This window comes from Leptopilina heterotoma, unplaced genomic scaffold (genome assembly GCF_015476425.1).
Source record: "Leptopilina heterotoma isolate Lh14 unplaced genomic scaffold, ASM1547642v1 Lhet_63, whole genome shotgun sequence".
Classification (NCBI taxonomy): domain Eukaryota; kingdom Metazoa; phylum Arthropoda; class Insecta; order Hymenoptera; family Figitidae; genus Leptopilina; species Leptopilina heterotoma.
This window is the reverse complement of record NW_025111149.1, coordinates 1,704,862-1,723,848: the sequence shown is the minus strand read 5'-3', so window position 1 is coordinate 1,723,848 and position 18,987 is coordinate 1,704,862. Positions and strand designations below refer to the sequence as shown.

Sequence of the window (18,987 nt, the reverse complement as noted above, 5' to 3'; positions counted from 1 at the left end):
TTCTTCGTACATCTTATTTCATTTAATTTAAAATAATGTTATTTAAAAAAAAACTGAAATTATTTACCAATAAGCGTGTAGCATCGAGTTTAAGCGTTGTAGTGGCAAAATAATTATTTTTTATGGGTTAAAGTAATTTTATTAACTTTTTTTTTAAATAAGAACAAAGGTGTGTTATAAAAGAAACGATATTATCTTTTTTATTAAATACTATTCTGCCGTCCTACAGAAAAAGATACATAAGCGACATTACCATCAATCCGAGAAAATCAAAGAAAACTTTTTGCCTCCGGAACTATAAGTCAAATTAACTTTTTTAAAAAAATTTTTGATCAATATTTAATAAAAAAATATTCTGTTTCTCATTATGTAAAAAAAATTAATTTTTTAAACAATTTCTATTGTAAAATGGACATACGGGTTTCTAGTAGAAATAAATACAGACGAATAAAAGCACAAAGTCGCTTATGTTCTATTTCTCGGTAAACTTACTCGAGCTGAGCGGTGTCGTCCAGAGGAAAAAGATACATAAGCGACTTAATATAAAAGAACCAAGCCTGTGTAGTAAAATTATCGCTTTTCTTCTTCTGTAAACTCGACTCACTGTCAGACCATTTTACAGAGGAAAAAGATACATAAAGACAGTCAAAAGAAAGTCGCTTCTTTTAGTCTGTAAAGTCAGCTCACTCTCAGGCTCCTTTACCGAGTAAGAAGATACATAAGCGACTTTGTGTATCATTTTGTCCTGTAAGTTGGTGACGTATGCAGCGTCGTTTACCGAAATATGAACCCACAATGTGCTTTATGTATCTTTTAACTCTGTATTTCGTCACTTTTTCCATTTTTGTCATTTTTAAACAATCTTTTTTTGCAATAAATAATTAAATATTTTAATTCTTTTTTACACAGTTAAATGCAGCTTTTTTTATGAATCCAATGATACCAAAAACTCAATTTTTTCAAAAATGTCGCTTATGTATCTTTTTCCTCTGGACGGCAGTATTTACAATAAACATATTTTTAATCATAATGATAATGTTAAAATGAATGATGAGTGTATGGATGATTAAAAATATGTTTATTGTAAATAGTATTTAATAAAAAAGATAATATTGTTTCTTTTATAACACACCTTTGTTCTTATTTAAAAAAAAAGTTAATAAAATTACTTTAACCATAAAAAAATAATTATTTTGCCACTACAACGCTTAAACTCGATGCTACACGCTTATTGGTAAATAATTTCAGTTTTTTTTAAATAACATTATTTTAAATTAAATGAAATAAGATGTACAAAGAAAAATTATTGTTAAATATAATAAATAATAATAAAAATTTGTTGTTAAAAAAAAATTTTTTTATTTCTACAAAAAATATATAAATTCATATTTGGATTCAGCATAAAAAAATACATGGAATTAAAAAGAAAAAGATTAAAATCGGTCAATAATTAACGAAGTTATGACCATTTTTGTGAATTTGACGGCTGAATTCTGTTTGTGGCGGGCGAAATTCCCGCGTACCGAGTTCCCCCACTCCGCCGTCCAAGGGTTGAAAAAAATATTCAAGTACTTTCACTTGATATAAATGAAAAATAAAAGCACAAAACGTTAAGTTTAATTTTTTTTCATAAAATACATGTTTTGAACTAAAAGTCGTGCGAGTTTCAACAAAAAATATTAATAATTAACTTCTCAGGAATTTTTTTTTTAAAAAAGTTAACTCCCCCCCCCCCCCCTTCAAGTTAAGTCGGATTTTTTTTTGAAAAGTTTTGTGGAAACGAATGGAATTATATGCCGTTTATAGCTAATTGATAAAGTGAAAATTGGCTGAGTAATTCCATTTGTTTATGAAGAAAAACACACTCTTTTTTAACCCTTTTTATTATGCACTTAGATAAAAAAAATCAATTGGCCATTTAAATAGGATGAAAGTTTGACTTCTTAAGTGTACTTTCCAAAAAAAAAATCGAAATTCGATGTACCAAAAGTGGGGAAATTCCGTTGAAAAATTACATGTTTTTAGTTAACAAATGGAATTATGCATAAACTATTTCTCCGATCTAGTTAATTTTTTTTGGGATTTATTCTGCTACGCAAGGAGAACATTCCTGGTAAGTTATGAACAAATTCGATAATTATTAACAAAGTTATTAAACAATTAAAGAAGTGCTATTTTTAATGGTCTAAATTCATTTGCAACTAAACTAATTAACCTTTTTCAACACATGACCCATCATTTGAAAGGTATTTCCAAGCTCTATAACTTTCAATAACAACTTTTTCCCCTAAAACTTAACCGGAAGCAACGAGCATCGAAAAACCATGTTTTACAAACTTTGGCGATTGTTTACACTGTTTTTTGCACCCGGAAATCGAGAGCAAACTGTGGGGCTCTTATAAGGAGCCCCCAAACTACCAGAAACCGTTGAGACTTTGCTGTTTGCATTTTTGGGCAGTTTTTGCACTCACCGACTGGCCTAGTAGTGGAAAAAAGGGTGATACACTTTTTTTACATTTATCGATCACATTATTTTGCTACTTTGTCTATTCCTTTATTCTAGTTTGTAATATTTATATTTCCATCTGGCACAAACTAGAAATGAATTAACTATGGTTCATGTAAGTTCATAGGTTCTTTTAAGTCATTATTAATTAAACGAACGCTTATGTATGTAACTTTAACTTGGCACAAATAAATCTTTATTAATAGAACCTACAAAATAATTCTTATAATACCTACAAATTCTTATATAAATCCATCAGTTGTTTACAAGATTAGACGTAATTTTGATTTCAGATTTAGGAGGATGTCCACTAAGGCAATTTCGATGTGCGAACGAACGATGCATACCTGTCTCTTGGGTCTGTGATAAATTTGATGACTGTGGTGACAACTCGGATGAAGAATGCAAAGGTAGGATTTGCATTGAGTTATTTACAGAATCCTTTATTGCAATTTGTTAAGAAATATATATAAAATAATTGATTTTTTCCATAATTACAGGCTTCGCACTCATCTACTAAAACCAACTATTTACTACTTTTTTTTACTGTTGCTACTATTTGGTTACTTTTTTAGATTTCTAATACTAAAAGCTACTTTTTTCTTTCTTATAGTTAAATCCGCTAATAATTGAAATAATAAAAAATTATTCTCAAAAATTTTAATAAAATCCTTAGAATCACTTCAAAAAATTTTGATAACATTCTTTGAAACGATTTAATTATTCTCAAATAATTTTAAGAAACTTTTTTGCAAGAATTCAATTATTTTTTAATTGAATTCAATTTCACGAAAGAATTCAATTATTTAAAAAAAAATTTTAATAAAATTCTTTGCAAAAACTCCAATTTTTTTTTATATACACTAAAATTTGTTTATAAGAATTCACTTATTTTCAATAAAAATAAATGAGTTTTTTTAGTCGTCAAATTTAATTTTCCAATAACTGCTATCGATATTTTTTTACTACTTTTTTTAGTCTTAAAAATACTTTTTGCGACTTTTTTCAACGTAATTATCGAGTGCGAAGCCTGTAATTATTAATATAAACAAGGTTGCCACAAACATTTGATTTTATTTTTTCCTGATTTCCAGGTAGAATTTTGACTTTTTTCTTGACCCTATAAAAAATAATGTAATTCACTCTAAAAATCATTAGATACACAAACAAATGTTTGTAATAAAATATTTGAATATCTTTAATTGTAAAATTATTCGGAACATGAACAGTTTTTTTTAATAAATATTTAATTATTATTATTATTTTTCCACAGTATACTTAAGATTTGCCTGTGGGTCAAACCGGCCGTAGGATTTTCATTGTATCAGAGTCTCAAGAAAATTATTATTAATTAGAATGTTTTTTTCATTAAAATATTTACTTTCAATGAAAAATAATTATCTTCCAATGAGAATTAGACCCTTTAATATTTCTACCTTATAATTTCAAACATTTTTGTTTTGTTATTAAAAAAAATTATTTATTTAATTAAAATTCAATCCTGTATTATTATTTACATTATTACAACCATTGTTCACATGATTCTTTACGTTTGTTGTTATTGTAGATTATACAAATGCAATATTATAGGGGGCCGTCCATAAACCACGTGGACACATTTGGAGGGGGGGTGAATCAAAATTCCACGTTTGTCCACGAAGGGGAGGGGGGGGTGTTAAAGCAAATGTCAACGTGGACATATAATCAAAGATATCTTTATCAATTTCCCTGACAATTTACTGATATTAAAATTAATTTCCCTGACAAAATTCTTTTTACAGGAAAATATGAATGTTTACGGAAAATGAGTAAAATTTATGATTTTAATTATTTTTTAAAATGACAATTATAACCCTTCCTGAATTCAATTATTTTCTACAATTTCCACCCAGTAAAAAAAAGTATTGAAAGAGAGCGAATGGCTTCGTCCATAAATTACGTCACACTTTTTAGGGGGGGAGGGGGTCTATTAAAATGTGACTAATTGTGACAAAGGGGGGGTGGGGACCTTTTATTTTGTTATGTCACACTTTATACTCTATTTATTATAATGAGAAAATTTTAATAAATAAAAATATCAAACATATTTCTTGTTTTTAAAATAGTAAAAAATGTACTAATGATATAAGTAACTTTATTGGGTGTACTTCCGAATAAGGGGGACCTCTGATTTTAGTAAAACTTGGTATACCAACGTATTTTGATGCGCTGATTACGAAAATGATAATGAAAATTGGCGCAAATTTGATGTTCATGGTGAAGAGCATAAAAAACCATAAAATTGTGGTTTTCTTGCGTATAATTCGTAAAAAACGAAGGATATACTTCCGAACAGCGCATACTTACCTCCGATATTAATGAAATTTGGTATACTTACGTAATTTTGTGCCCTGATTACGAAAATCATAGTGAAAATTGGCGACTAGATCATCTTCATGGTAAAAACCATAAAAAACACTATAAAATTGTGGTTTTTTGCGTTTAACTCGTTGGATTGGATTATTCATAATTTTTTGTGTTTAAAAATATTTGTAAATTTTTCTCTGCTTTTATATTCTGAAAAATCCAAGGTGGATGCCTCCTTCCTCCTCGAAATAAAAGCAGAAAAAAATTTACAAATATTTTTAAACACAAAAAATTATGGAGGAGGAAGGAGTTATCCACCTTGGGTTTTTCAGAATTAAATAGAAAACAAAAAATATCACAATTATCTCTGCAATCAATTAAATTTTGATTAAAAAAAAATTTCCAACTGAAGGTAAATGACTCCTTCTTCCTCCATATAAAAGCAAAAAAAATTTACAAATATTTTTAAACACAAAAAAATATGATTAATCCAATCCAACGAATTATACGCAAAAAACCACAATTTTAAGGTTTTTTTTCTAGTTTTCACCATGAACATCAAATTTGCGCCAATTTTCATTATCATTTTCGTAATCAACGCATCAAAATACGTTAGTATACCAATTTTTATTGAAATCGGAGGTCCCCCTTATTCGAAAGTAATCCACTTTATTTATGTAAAATTAGATATTGACAGTGATTCATTTTGGAAAAATTTATTAAAGGGGGGTTTACGAATTGTGACGTAATTTAGAGGGAGGGGGTTCCTTCAGATGTTACGCAGTGTGACAAAGGGGGGGGGGAGGGGGTTAAAATGGGCTAAAAACGTGTGACGTAATTTATGGACGAAGCCAATAGTATTGTCGGTGAGTTTCTGCCAATACGGTTTTCACGCGAAAACGTTTTGGCAGAAACTCACCGCCAATACTATTCGCTCTCTTCCAATACTTTTTTTTACTGGGCAACTAAACCTTCGCCTCTGAATCAATTAATTTAAATAATTTTCCGAAAGTTCTTCTAAAATTCTGTTATATTTTAAAATTATTTTTGAATTTGATTGATAAATTTTAATTAAAAATTTTTAACATGATTGTTTCCTCTAAAATGTTAAAAATAATTTTAAAATGTTATTTTTTTGTATATATTTGAATTTTTGAAAATATGTAATTGAGAATATTGAATTTTAAAAGATTAGAAGCTAATTTTCATTAATTTTCATTTTTAAATGTACCTTTAAAGATTTTTTATTCTACAAAAATTGTAACAAAAGACTTGAAATAAATTAATTATTTTCAATTAAATTTTACAAAATTTCAACTATTCAAAAAGATTTGTTTATAGTTATTTTTCGCATTATAAAAATCAAAATAACTTGTACTTTTTTTTTACTAAAAATTGTGGTATTTTGTCGCAATTATTTTAAATGAGTCGAAAAAAGTCACAATTTTCTTAATTTCCCTGACAGAAAATTTTTTCCTGACATTTCCCTGACTTTACTGACATTCTTGCTTTGAAATATGTTCAAAAATAATCTTTTTTATTTTTTAACATACAGGAGTAAAAAAAACTTATTTTTTTAATTTGCAATATCCACGTGGACAATTGTATAGGGGGGAGGGGGTTTCACAAATGTCCACGACTGTCCACAACGGGGGGCGGGGGGGTCAAAAATTGGTGAAAAATTGTCCACGTGGTTTATGGACGGCCCCTTAGTATGGCCGGTTTGCCCCACTCTCCCTTACTTAAGATAGATTTTATTTTATAAATTAAAAATATTAATTTCATCTGAAAAAGAATAAAAATATCCACAAGAATACATTACTGCATTTCTTGTAATAAAACAAAAAATTTCATCAGAGTAAAAAGTCCCAATTTTATAACTTTTCAAACAGCGAATTCAACTTATAAAAGTAAATGTACCTAATATTTCATAAACTAGTTTGAAACATAAATTTTACAGCTTTCGAGGCTATAAAATAAAAAGAGGATCAGAGAGGAACTATAAACATTACATTGATCGAGTGAATATTTTTTATGATTTTTTCTAATCAAAATTCTCTTATTTTAATGTCAAATACATTTTGAGTATTCATTATACCATAATACTAATAAAAAATTGAAAAAACCGAATTAAGAGATTAGATAAATTCTACTCTTTTTCTGATAAAAAATTCATCTACTAAATGATCTCTCCAATTTGAAACTAAAGAAAAGAAGAAAGATGAAATTTTCTTATATTTTCCTTTTTATAATATTGGAACAAAAGTCGTGGGGAATAATTTTTTACTTGCATAAAAAAGAAAAGCGGGAAATTTTCTAGTGGAGTTAAAAGTTAGTGCTTAAAGAAATCCTCAAGCGTGATGAAATTAGAACTTGAAATTTATAATGATTGAAATAAAATGAGATTTTATAACAAATTTTCAAATGGTATGCTAATTATACGTAAAGAGAATTTCCATCTTTTTCATTTGTCATATTATTATTATATATAGGAAAGTTCAGAAAGCCGTGGACTTTATTAAAGTTTATTCGCATTTTGCAAGATTACTCTAGAGCAAGTGATAATAATTATTTTTTAATGAAATTAAATGCGCAGTTGGCCTTGTCATAGCAAAATAATATCTCTGTTTAATTAGAGATTTCCTCATATTTCCGTTAATCCATTTCACAATTATTTTCGATTATAATGACGACTCGGTCTTTTCAAAATTAAAAATTTTCAATTATATTTTTTAAGATAAAAATTACCGAATTCATATTCTCGTCGGGGAATTTTATCAAAACTACTGGACAAATATTTAATTTTTAGAATTCATAAAAAAATTCAGTATTTCAAAAATGGAGGTGTGGAAAAATTTAAACTTCCCACTCAGATTATATCACGTGTCGGAAAAATCCCAGGCTAATGGGCGCGAACCAAGTACCCTTGGTCCTACAACGTCCGCCGAGCAAGGCATTTATCCGACCGAGCTAATCTGTCGGTTCTATTTTGCATTAATATCAATTCGTTTTTCGACAATAATTTATAAGTAACTATTTCTATATGTTGAAATGTTAAATTAATATTACTAATATTAATATAGATTGAATTTTAAAAAGTTTTAAATTAAAGTTTTAGAAAAGTTGAATTGTAAAAAATTTTAATTAAAAATTCTGAATAAGTTACTCTCTAAAACTGAATCAGTGAAATTGAACTAAGATTTTCAACCGAAATTTTCAGTAATTTTTTCATTGGCCAATCGCGAAAATAGAGTCACTGATTCTCAGTTAAATTTCACTGATCTTCAGTGGAATTTTACTGATTCAGATTTAGAGAGTAGTTTTTTGAAACATTTTTATTCAGATTTTTTCAAATTATTTATATTTCAATTAAATATATAATATATTTAATTGAAAAACTTTTAAATTATTCAAAATTTCATGAAATTGTCTTGTAAACAAGTGGATTTTAGAAATATTTTAGTTAAAATTTCTAGAAAACAATTGAGTTGAAATTTTGAACATAATTTTTAATAAGTTACAGTAGTAATTCTTAAAAATTATTCGAGTTTAAAGGATTTGAAATTTGAATTTTTTTGAAATATTAATACCTATGGAAAAATAGTAGATAATAATTAAATATTTATTTAAAAATAATATATCTAAATTCCAAATCATTTTACAATTAAAGATATTCAAAAAAAATGTATTACAAAAATTTTTTGGAAATTCAATTATATTTTTAAAGTAAACTAAAATATTTTTTGGGGTTTGGGAAAAAGTCAAAGTTTTGTCTGGAAATCAGAGAAAAATAAAATCAAGGTTTTGTGTCAACCCTCCATATTCATGTTTCATGTTGTTTAACAAACTATCAATATTTACTATACTTTCATCTTTTATGGAATAATTTATTTTTAGAGTTATTCTTTATGACCGGGAAATGACCGTGAATTTTTTTTTATAAAAAAAGTGGCCACCCTGATTATTTTTATTAAATAATAAAATTTTTCGCAGGAGTTGAAATCCTTTGAATAAAATTTCTCGAAAGAATTCAATTACTTTTGAAAATTTTTATAAATTCTTCACAAGAATTAAATTATTTTCAAAAGCTTTAATGAAATTCAACATATTATTTTAGTTCTTATTTTTAGAAAATTAAATTACTTTCAAAAAGTTAAATTACTGAATTTTTAATGGTTGTCCTCGTGGTTGTATTCTATTTTATTCTATTGTAGTTTTACGCGAGAATTCAATTATTTTCAATATAATTTAAAAATATTCTTAAAAACTTCAAAATTAATTGAATTCTTAAAAATTATAATGAACAATCAAAATGAAAATTAATTTTAAAAAAAGTATAGTTGATCCATTTTCTGTATATTTTTACTCTAGACATTACAAACAAATTATTATGCGCTATTTTTCTATATTCGAAAAGCATTTTATGATAAAAAATTCCTTTGACAAAAAAAGCAGTGGCAAAAAAAGTGACTGATAATTTGAAAGCAAAATCGACATTCATATCGTTTTCGATCATCTAATTTTCGAAGAGCGTTGAGAGGAATTTGATTAGAAATACATTGGCTTTTTATATCGAGCATATATATGGCTTTATATATATATATCTACAGCGATTCATATCTACATATGAAAAATACTAAAAGACCGAAACGCTTGTTCATAAAAAATTGATCCGATCTAAATGAAATGAATATGTATTTGAACCTATACGTCTATATATAGGTATATATAAAATACCATTTTTACCATTTTATATACACCATTTTTTTGAATTGACCATTAAGAATTCCACAAAAAGAAAAATTCCATCTTTTCGATTTCTACTATTCAAAAATTTTCGTAGACCTAAAGTGGAGCTAGAATATCATTTTGATCCTATCAAAAAGTGTGTCATGTATTTTTTATGGACAATTTCCTCAGGGCAAATAGAAATTCTATCCTCGCGAGGGCATATATCTTTACATTTCGTTTTTTTTTCTTTCTTTTTTTTGAAAATCGAAAAATTTTCATACACTTTGAATGTAAAGAAGCTATCGAAAAATGGGCCATTTTATAGCAGCTGTCAGATCTGCAAATATGCAACTATGTAAAATATTAAAGTCTGCGCATTTAAAGGAGAAATTTTTTCTTTGATTTTATTTTATTATTTAAAACATGAATTAAAGATATTGATTAGTTTATTTATATTCACGTCTTGGATATTATGATTTTGTCGACTTTTTTTTACAAATATTGCAATAAAATACCACATTTTTAGTGGTAAAACTAGGTTTAACTATAACCCTTTTGGAAGGGTTATAGTTGTAATTTTTAGAAATTATTAAATTTCAGGTTTTAAATTGAAATTTTTTAAATTTTACTTCCCGTGCACCCAGAGAAAAATTTCATTTAAACCTATCGGAATGAAACTGGATTTTTTAAATTTCACTGGGCTCGAACTATTAGGTCCGTAAATCCCTTAAATCAAGGTTCGTAAATTGACTTAAAGTTCGTAAAAATCAGTTTTTTTTAAAAAAAAAAAGGTCTGTAAAGTCCGTAATTTTATTGAGAAAAGACGAAAAGTTCGTAAATTGTACGATATAATTTGGAGAATTTTATAGAGAAATGATGTCAGCCAGGGTTCCTACAGAATCTGGAAATCATGAAAATGGTATGGGATTTTTAAAAGGCTTCTAGAAATCAGGGAAAAGGAAAAGGCCTGGAATTTTTAAAAGTTTCTAAATTTTTCCTGTTTTCCATTTTTTCTCTTTAATAGAAATTCAATTAGAAATTTCAAGATATAATATATATTATACGACGTAGAAATTAAATTTAAAATTTCACTGGAATTTCCTAAAAATTTGACCTGAAAATCATGGAAAAGGTATAGAATTTTAAGTTCGGATTTCTGTAGGAACCCTGATGTTGTATTTTAAGAAATTCGGCTTTTCAAATTTTTAATAATTTTAGATTTTTTACTAAAGGGTGGAGACTATTAAATAAGTAAAGTGTTTTTAAAGAGCCCAAAAATATTGAAGCTAAATGCCATAAAAAAGAAGAAAAAATGTTGATTTTTAAGAAATTCGGTTTTTCGAATTTTTGATAATTTTAGATTTTTTACCAAAGGGTGGAGACTATTAAATAAGTAAAGTGTTTTTAAAGAGCCCAAAAATAATGAAGCTAAATGCCATAAAAGATAAGAAAAAATGTTGAATTTTAAGAAATTCGGTTTTTCGAATTTTTGATAATTTTTGATAAATTTAAATTTTTAACCAAAGGGTAGAGACTATTATATATGTAAAGTGTTTTTGAAGAGCCCAAAAATAATGAAGCAAATTGCCATATAATTTTAAGAAACATTAAATAAATTATTTATTTTTGTATTTAAATAATTGAATTCTAGTACCGACAGATTAGCTCGGTCGGATAGATGCCTGGCTCGGTGGGCGGACCAAGGGTACTTGGTTCGCGCCCATTAGCCTGGGATTTTTCCGGCACGTGAGATAATCTGAGCGGGAGGTTTGACGTCGAGGTATAATGATGTGCACCGTCGATTATTGTCCGGTACACACCATTAGAATTCGACTGTCGATAAACCGGTTGTACTCGAGGAGGTTTTCTACAGTTTCCCTCTCCACTGGCGAGAAAACCCATTAGACGGGTGGTCCAGGCAAATGCGAGTACTCCTAATTTTCAAGTCGCTCTGTAGGCGCAAAAATTTAGTATTAAGAAATGTTTGTAACACTATAAAAAGAAGTGTGTTTTAATGCATTTAGCCTTCAAATTTTTATGCACTTTAAAGTGCATAAAACAGTGAAATACATTACATTTGTGACCAAAACGCATGAGGGTAATGCACGTCAAAGTGTGTTCAGATCTGGGACATCATTTATGCACTTGAAGTGCTATAAAGCGTCGGCCATGGCAGTCAAAACATGAAGACCGTGCTATACATTTTTCTCGCCTAATTCGCCTATTCAAAACCCATGTGTGGTGGCGACCCTGCCGATAAGTATGAAAATTACCTTTTTCGTACTTATAGGATTAACAGGTCGCAGCCTCGCAGGCGCGTTGTACAAGTTAATGAAGAACAATTAATCTTGGATATTTGTGCAACTCGGACCAAATGGAGCAGTGAGATTAACAAAATAATAATTATAACAATTATTATTGGTGGTCCCGGTCTGCTTCATCCTCAAACTGTTTCTCCTGACTCTACTCGCTCCAACTGAGAGTGAATTGCAGATAGTACCTCCGCGCCAAATTAGCTGAGTTTGATAGGCTGAAAACATTATTGAAAGGCAGTGACAAGTAATATTTAATTTGGATTGCTCTTGGATCCATGAGATGTATATATTTATGAATTGTTTTAATTTGATTATTGCATTAATTATTTTGTACAGTTTATTATAATTTTCTCCTTATTTAAATAACAAAATATAGAGTATTAAGGAGAGCTTCACATTTTTCCACCATGGTCGAGGACAAAATTAAAAGAGCAAAATTGCAACGTTACAGTGCATTCCAGTAACACACTTCTTTTTACAGTGAAGGAATGTTCTACGGTTGTAAAAACACTTGTATCGCCAAGATTGTAGGCTTAAGACGGGTGTATAAACAAATAAATAAAATAAATAATTGAATTCTAGTAGAATTTTCTAATAAAAATTGATTAAAAAATGAATTTCCGTTAAAATTGAGATAATAAGTGAATAATTGAATTTTGAAATTAATTTTTTTTTAAAAAGTTGAATTGCATGTTTTTCAAACTATTTGAAGTTTGTATTTTCTAAAATATATATTTAATTGAAGAATTTACGAATAATTGAAATTTCGTAAAATTGAATATATCGAAAACAAATGAATTTGAAAATTGTCAAATAACTGTTTTGAAAATTATTAAAAATAATCGATTTAAAGAAGAATTTCAGTTAAAAATTCTTAAAAATAATAATTGAATTGATTTTATCACTCGGTCATCTTTAATTACTATAAAACATGAAGAAATCGATCACTTTTAGTCGAAGACTCAGAGTTATCGATATCTTCATGTTTTGTAATTTGTATAGTTATGAAAAATTTAATTTATAGTTTTAAGTAAAGTGTTCTCTTATTTGACTATCGGGCTGGATATATTTTTGTCAATAATTGGTCCGTAATTTTTTAATTTTGGTCCGTAAAGTCCGTATTTTTGAATACTTTCATTAACAGTAAATAAACTTTACATTCAAAAAAATTTTACAATTAAAAAATTGTTTAAAATTTAATTTTCTAATATTTTTACAATATTCTGGAACTAAGTGAAAATAATTCTCGTTGGACATTTTGGAATAGAAAAAATTTTTGAAAATAGTGTTCCATTCCGACAGATTTGACTGTAGTAGAATTGTGTAAAAATTTTGTTGACTGGAATTATTGTAAACCTTTTTGAACTATATTGTAAATTTTGTAGTGCAAGGCCTGTTTCTCTTGCATCATCATTCGCAGCTTTACAGCGAATTGCGTGCGTAGGTTCCTTGACGCCGGATAATTATGGTGAAAGCCAAACCACATTTGTCGATCGAGACATGATGCCAACAAGTCACCAGACGATCAAATACATTCTCTAATTTACCGTACATGTTTAAATTCTAATAACATTTTGACATTTGGATTTTAATTTTGTTCAAAATGAATTCACTGTTAAAATGTATATCAAATTGTTAAATATCTCCGGTTAATATGGACAAAAAATGTTCAATAAGCGCTCAAAAGATGCGTCTAGGAAAACTCTACAAAATTAGAGAAAAACATTTATAGGTGTCCTAACATTTTTTTTAAGTTATGGCATAAAACAATTTTTTGAAATAATAATATGGATCAAATAAAAAATTGATTGAAATTCTTGTCATCAATTTGATCCAATTTAGTATCAATTTGATACTTTCAAGAAAACTGTGTTTCAATATATTCGAGATGACAATAATTTATTAAAATGTCCCAAGTAAGTTGGATTTTTCGAATGAGACTAAATTTTTAAAAAATCGTTACATTTTTAATACACAGTAGAAGAAAGACTCAGTTTTAAATTTCAATTTTACTATATATTTTTTTATATATATTATATATAGAAAATAAACAATTATACTGGAAAATGAGAGAGAGTGCTCTCATCTTCATTTTCATCCTGAAAAAATTGATGAAGGTTACTTTATTAGTGAGTGAGAAAAAAATACTCGAGGGTTTTAAAAGTTTTTCCTCGAGAAAAATTCTATATGAAACGAGACACATTGATAGTTTTGTGAAGTAAAATTTTTTCTTGTTTCATTCTAAATTGAACCCTGGGGTACTGCCAACAAAGAAATGGGAGGGGTTGAGAAAAAAGTGAGAAAGTCAGTTTTGATAAGGCCAAAAGGTTTCAGCACAAAAAAGAAAGCATAGTCAAAGAAATGTTTTATTATCAAAGATTTCCTTCATTTCATATTTTCATATTTTAATAATTTTATTTTTTCCTCTCAAGACTTAATCTTAATTAGAGTAGTCAAGGATTTTTAGAAGCTTCGCAGTTGTGTTTTATTTATTTTTTTCTTTTTTAATTTGAATTGAAAGCAAAGATGTTGTGTTAAAAAAACTTGATACTAGAATGTTCTCATTCCCAAGATAGGTTCAGGGCTGGCAACTGAATTTTTATTTTATTTCTCAGTCGGTTTTTGTCTCTTAGGTCTCTGACATATAGATTTTTTAATTTCTGAACTAATTATAGGTAATGGATTCTATTGACTAATTAAATTTAATTACAACTTCAATTTTTGAATTATTTCAGATTCAAATTTTTTTTAAATCATTTATTAACTAATTAATTACTACCTATTTACCACGTTTCAAAATATTAATAAAATTCAATTTTTATAAAGAATTGCAGTAAAATTCGCAATCATCACGAGAATTCAACTATTTTCATATAAAATAACAATAGCTTCACAGAAGTTCAATTATTTTCAAAACAATTTTTCAGCAGAATTCAATTATTTTCAAAAATTTTGATTAAATACTTTACAAGAATTTTCAAAAAACTTTTAATTTAATTCTTCGGAAGAATTGAATTGTATTAAAAAACAATACAGTTCTTCACAGGAATTTAATTCTTTTCAATTCAATGTTAATAAAATTTCTTAGAAGAATTCCATTATTTTTAAAAATTTCATAAAAATTCTTCTCAAAAATTCAAATATTTTCAAAAGTAATAAAATTCTTCTCAAGAATTCAATTATTTAAAAAAATTTCGATAAATTTTTCACAAGAATTCAATTATTTTTAGAAAAATATAAGAATAGCTTAGCAGAAATTCAATTATTTTTAATACAAATTTAAAAGAATTTTTAAACAGAATTCAATTACTTTCAAAATTTTGGAATAAAACTTTACAAGATTTAAGAATTTTCAAAAAATTGCAATTTGAAAAAATTAAATTATCCTTTCTTAAAAAAGACATGGAGTGGAAAGGTCGAATGTATCGAAAAGTATCGAAGTAAAGAATGGGCAATGAGAATGTAAAATCTTAATAGAAGGGTGTTTTTAAAATTGTTTGTACATGTGAAGGTGGCGCTGCAGTCGTATGTTATTTAAAAAGAGCGCGAATATATAAATTTTATTTTTGTTAAGAGAAAGTACACATAACAAATCTTATTTTGCATTGTCAAGAAAAACGTCAATATTTCAAATATAAATAAGCAAATTATTAACTGAAAAAATTTGAATATTATTATTAATGAAATAATGGTCTTGGACAATGTACATATAAAAACTAGCACCGTAGACGGCCGCTTGCGGCCGTCGGAGGAGCTAGTATTCATAAACAATACAGTTCTTCAAGAGAATTTATTTATTTTCAATTCAATTTTAATAAAATTTCTCAGAATTAAATTATTTTTAAAAATTTCATAAAATTCTTCTAAAAAATGAAATTATTTTAAATAATTTTGATAAATTCTTCACAAGAAATCAATTATTTTCATTAAATATAATAAATTTTTTCACAGAAATTAAAATCTTTTGATACAATTTTAATAAAATTTCTCGAAAGAATTCAATTACGTTTAAAATTTTTTACAAATTCTTCACAACCATACTCGTATGTCAGAATTAATAAAATCATTTTTTTCAGTGTAGTCTGAATTGGCACAATTCTGCACCCAACCGACGAAATAAGAATTCAATTATTTACAATACCTAAAATATTAATTAATTTCCTCGAAAGAATTTAATTATTTACAAAAATTGTAATAAAATTATTCTGTATAAAAAATAAATTAATTTTAAATTCAAAATTAATTAGAATTTCGTTAAGTTAAAAATATAAAGCATTTAAATAGAAAAATTATCAAAAAAATTTAGGAAACAAAAAAGCACACAAAAATAACTATAAATTTAATCTTCCAACAAACTTTCGGAATAAAAGTATATTAATATAGAAGATAATAATTACAATGAGGCAATATTTTCTTTCAAGGAAGATCTCATATTCGCTATAATAAAATAGAAAAATAAAAAAAATTGATACAAAGTTATAAAAATATTAACTTTATATCCAAAACTACCACTAACGGAAAATATTAATAATTAGAATTTTTTATGAACACAAAGCTCAAATTAAAAAGTTCTGCGAAAAAAGAAAACAAAAAAATGGTTATATAATATCGTGGCTAATGGAGAGTATAATTTGAAAAATAGTAGCAAAATTTTCTTCTAATGTTTTATTTATAATCGTCTATATTATAAATAAACGTTATATTCTACTAAAGTTACATCAGAACGAGACGGTGCTCATCATGTTAAATGACTTGTGAAAGACTTCGGAGAAGTGGAGTCATAAAAGGAAGAAAAAAGAAAAATAGACCAGAGGCGCGACCACTTCTGATCAGAAGATTCGCCAAAGCCAGTTTCTTCTTTTTTATCTTACTTCTTTTTCTCAAAAAAAGGACATTGAGAATTCATCTCTCCTTTATATTATGTATTAAATTACATGACTTAAAATTAAAAATTATTTCGTCAAAAGCTTCAAAAGTCCTTTAAATAAAAAAAAAAAAATGTTTAACATTCAGAAAGGCATTTTTAATAATTTCTTCATAATTCTTTTCCTCTAGGTTATTTTAGTTCACTGTGGTAAAAAAACACGTGTTGGTTAATTAGTGATTCTTTTTAATTAATGGTCTCTCCATATAATTGAATTTTTCTCCCTTTGAAAAGTTCTTTCCGTTCAACTTTTGTTTTATATTTCTCAAGATTGTTTAAAGTTTAATTATAAGTTTTGAATTTTTAAATTAAATTCCATAAATTTTCGTCAAAAAAAAAGGTTTGGGGGAGAAAAGGAAAAGTTTTTCAAATATAGCATATAGTAGGAACCGTGAAATTAGTACCGAACGTTTTTCTGATTTAAAACTATTTCCTACCCCGCAGTGTTTCATTAGCGAAAATGAGCTCTCTTTTGAAAGAGAAGTACTTAATATTTACTTTAATTAAGAGAGTTAAAGAGGCGAGCTCATTAAAAAAAGAAGCTTCATTTTTCTATGACTCTTTTTTCTAATCTTTTCACTTTTTTTCACTCGGAAATTCAAATGTGTCGGAATATAATTTTTCTTTTTATGAATTTTGTCAGATTTATTTTTCAGTACTTATCACTTTTTTTAAAATTAATTTACTGAATGTGATGCAATAGGAAATAAATTTTTCATTACGCTAATAATGCAGAGTTGTTACAGGTTAGGGAAGTCAGGGATTTTTATTAAAAGTACTGGAAAAATATAAATTTTTAGAATTCATAAGAAAATTCTAAATTTTTGTGTCTTTTTTGTTTGCCTCATAAATTATGAAAAATTATGAACTTCTGGAAGAACTATCAGAAAATTATTACTTATAATTCAGGCATCACAGTTTGTCCCCCTTTCCCCTTTTGTCCCCTAATTTCAATTTTATCCCCTTTTTACCTTTTTTGACGATTTGTCACCTTTTCCCCCTTTTTCGCTGATTTGTCTATTTTTTCACCTTTTTCTAATCAAAAATAAACAAGTTTTTCTTTTTTTCAAATCTTTTTCTAAGTGTAATCATAAAATTTAGACTCAATGTTATAGAATTCAGTGCGTTTTATATCTTATTTAGATTATTAACACCATCACAACATAATATAAATGTGTTTTTTTTATTTTAATTATTGTAGAGAATTTTATAAATTATAAGGTGGTTCATTCAACAGAATGAAGACCTCTGGAAAAATAATTAACATTCAAATAATTCAAATATTATTATTAATAGTTTTTTCTAAAAAAACAAAAATTCTAATACAAAACCTTCAATTTTTTCCATTTCTGACAATAATTTCTTTTGAAATAACTTAATTCTTGAATAACTATCATTAAATTAGAAATTATTTAATGAATAATTTTATTTATACATTTCAAAATTAATTGAATTTTAAAATAGTTTCGTGCACAATTTTCATAAATAGATGAGCTTGAAAAGATTTTAACTTCAAATTTTATAAAATTTCAATTTTGAATGAATTTCATTAGAAATTCTAAAAAACTTACATTTTTGCAAAAATTTGCAAAATTTAAATAATTCTGAGATTAGTTAAATTTTTTAATATACCTGTATATTTAATTAATTATTAAAAATAAAGAATTTATCGAGGAATATTTTAGTTAAAAACAGTAAAAAAAAATTTAATTTTGGAGAAGTTTCAAATAATTGCAAAAATTCAATTATTTTCAAAAATAATAAAATTCTTCGCAGAGATTCAAGTATATGAAAAAATTTAAAGAAATTCTCGTCAAAATTTCAATTTTCTTTATAAATTGTTACGTATCACGGGCAACTAATGCAGAGAAAAATATTATTATTCAATTAAATTCTTATTAGATCTATCCTTTTCGAGCGGCTGAAAAGAACAGTAGGAGGTGCGATAGCTCAGGTATTAATAAGGAAGGTTCCAACCAGATGTACTTTTATAACTTTACTTATTTATTTGTTTATTAATCGATGAATACAGTTATAAACGGATTAAAAGAACAAATCGAAATCTCAAATTATGCGCTTTACTCACTGAATGTTGAATCTCTGTTAGTAATCCAAATTAAAATGTATAATTTCACAGAACTTTAACTCCAAATGAAATAACTTTT

General features: G+C 26.6%; 1 protein-coding gene across 6 annotated transcripts in view; it reads left to right on the top strand.

The window, feature by feature from the left end:
- LOC122509861 (low-density lipoprotein receptor-like) overlaps nt 1-18,987 on the top strand; it is a 201,130-nt gene that overhangs the window by 73,788 nt on the left and 108,355 nt on the right. For all 6 annotated transcript variants that reach the window (XM_043624151.1, XM_043624149.1, XM_043624148.1 and 3 more), the window contains exon 2: nt 2,800-2,916. In XM_043624151.1, the coding sequence (XP_043480086.1) occupies nt 2,800-2,916 (117 nt within the window). The remainder of the gene's footprint in view (nt 1-2,799; nt 2,917-18,987) is intronic.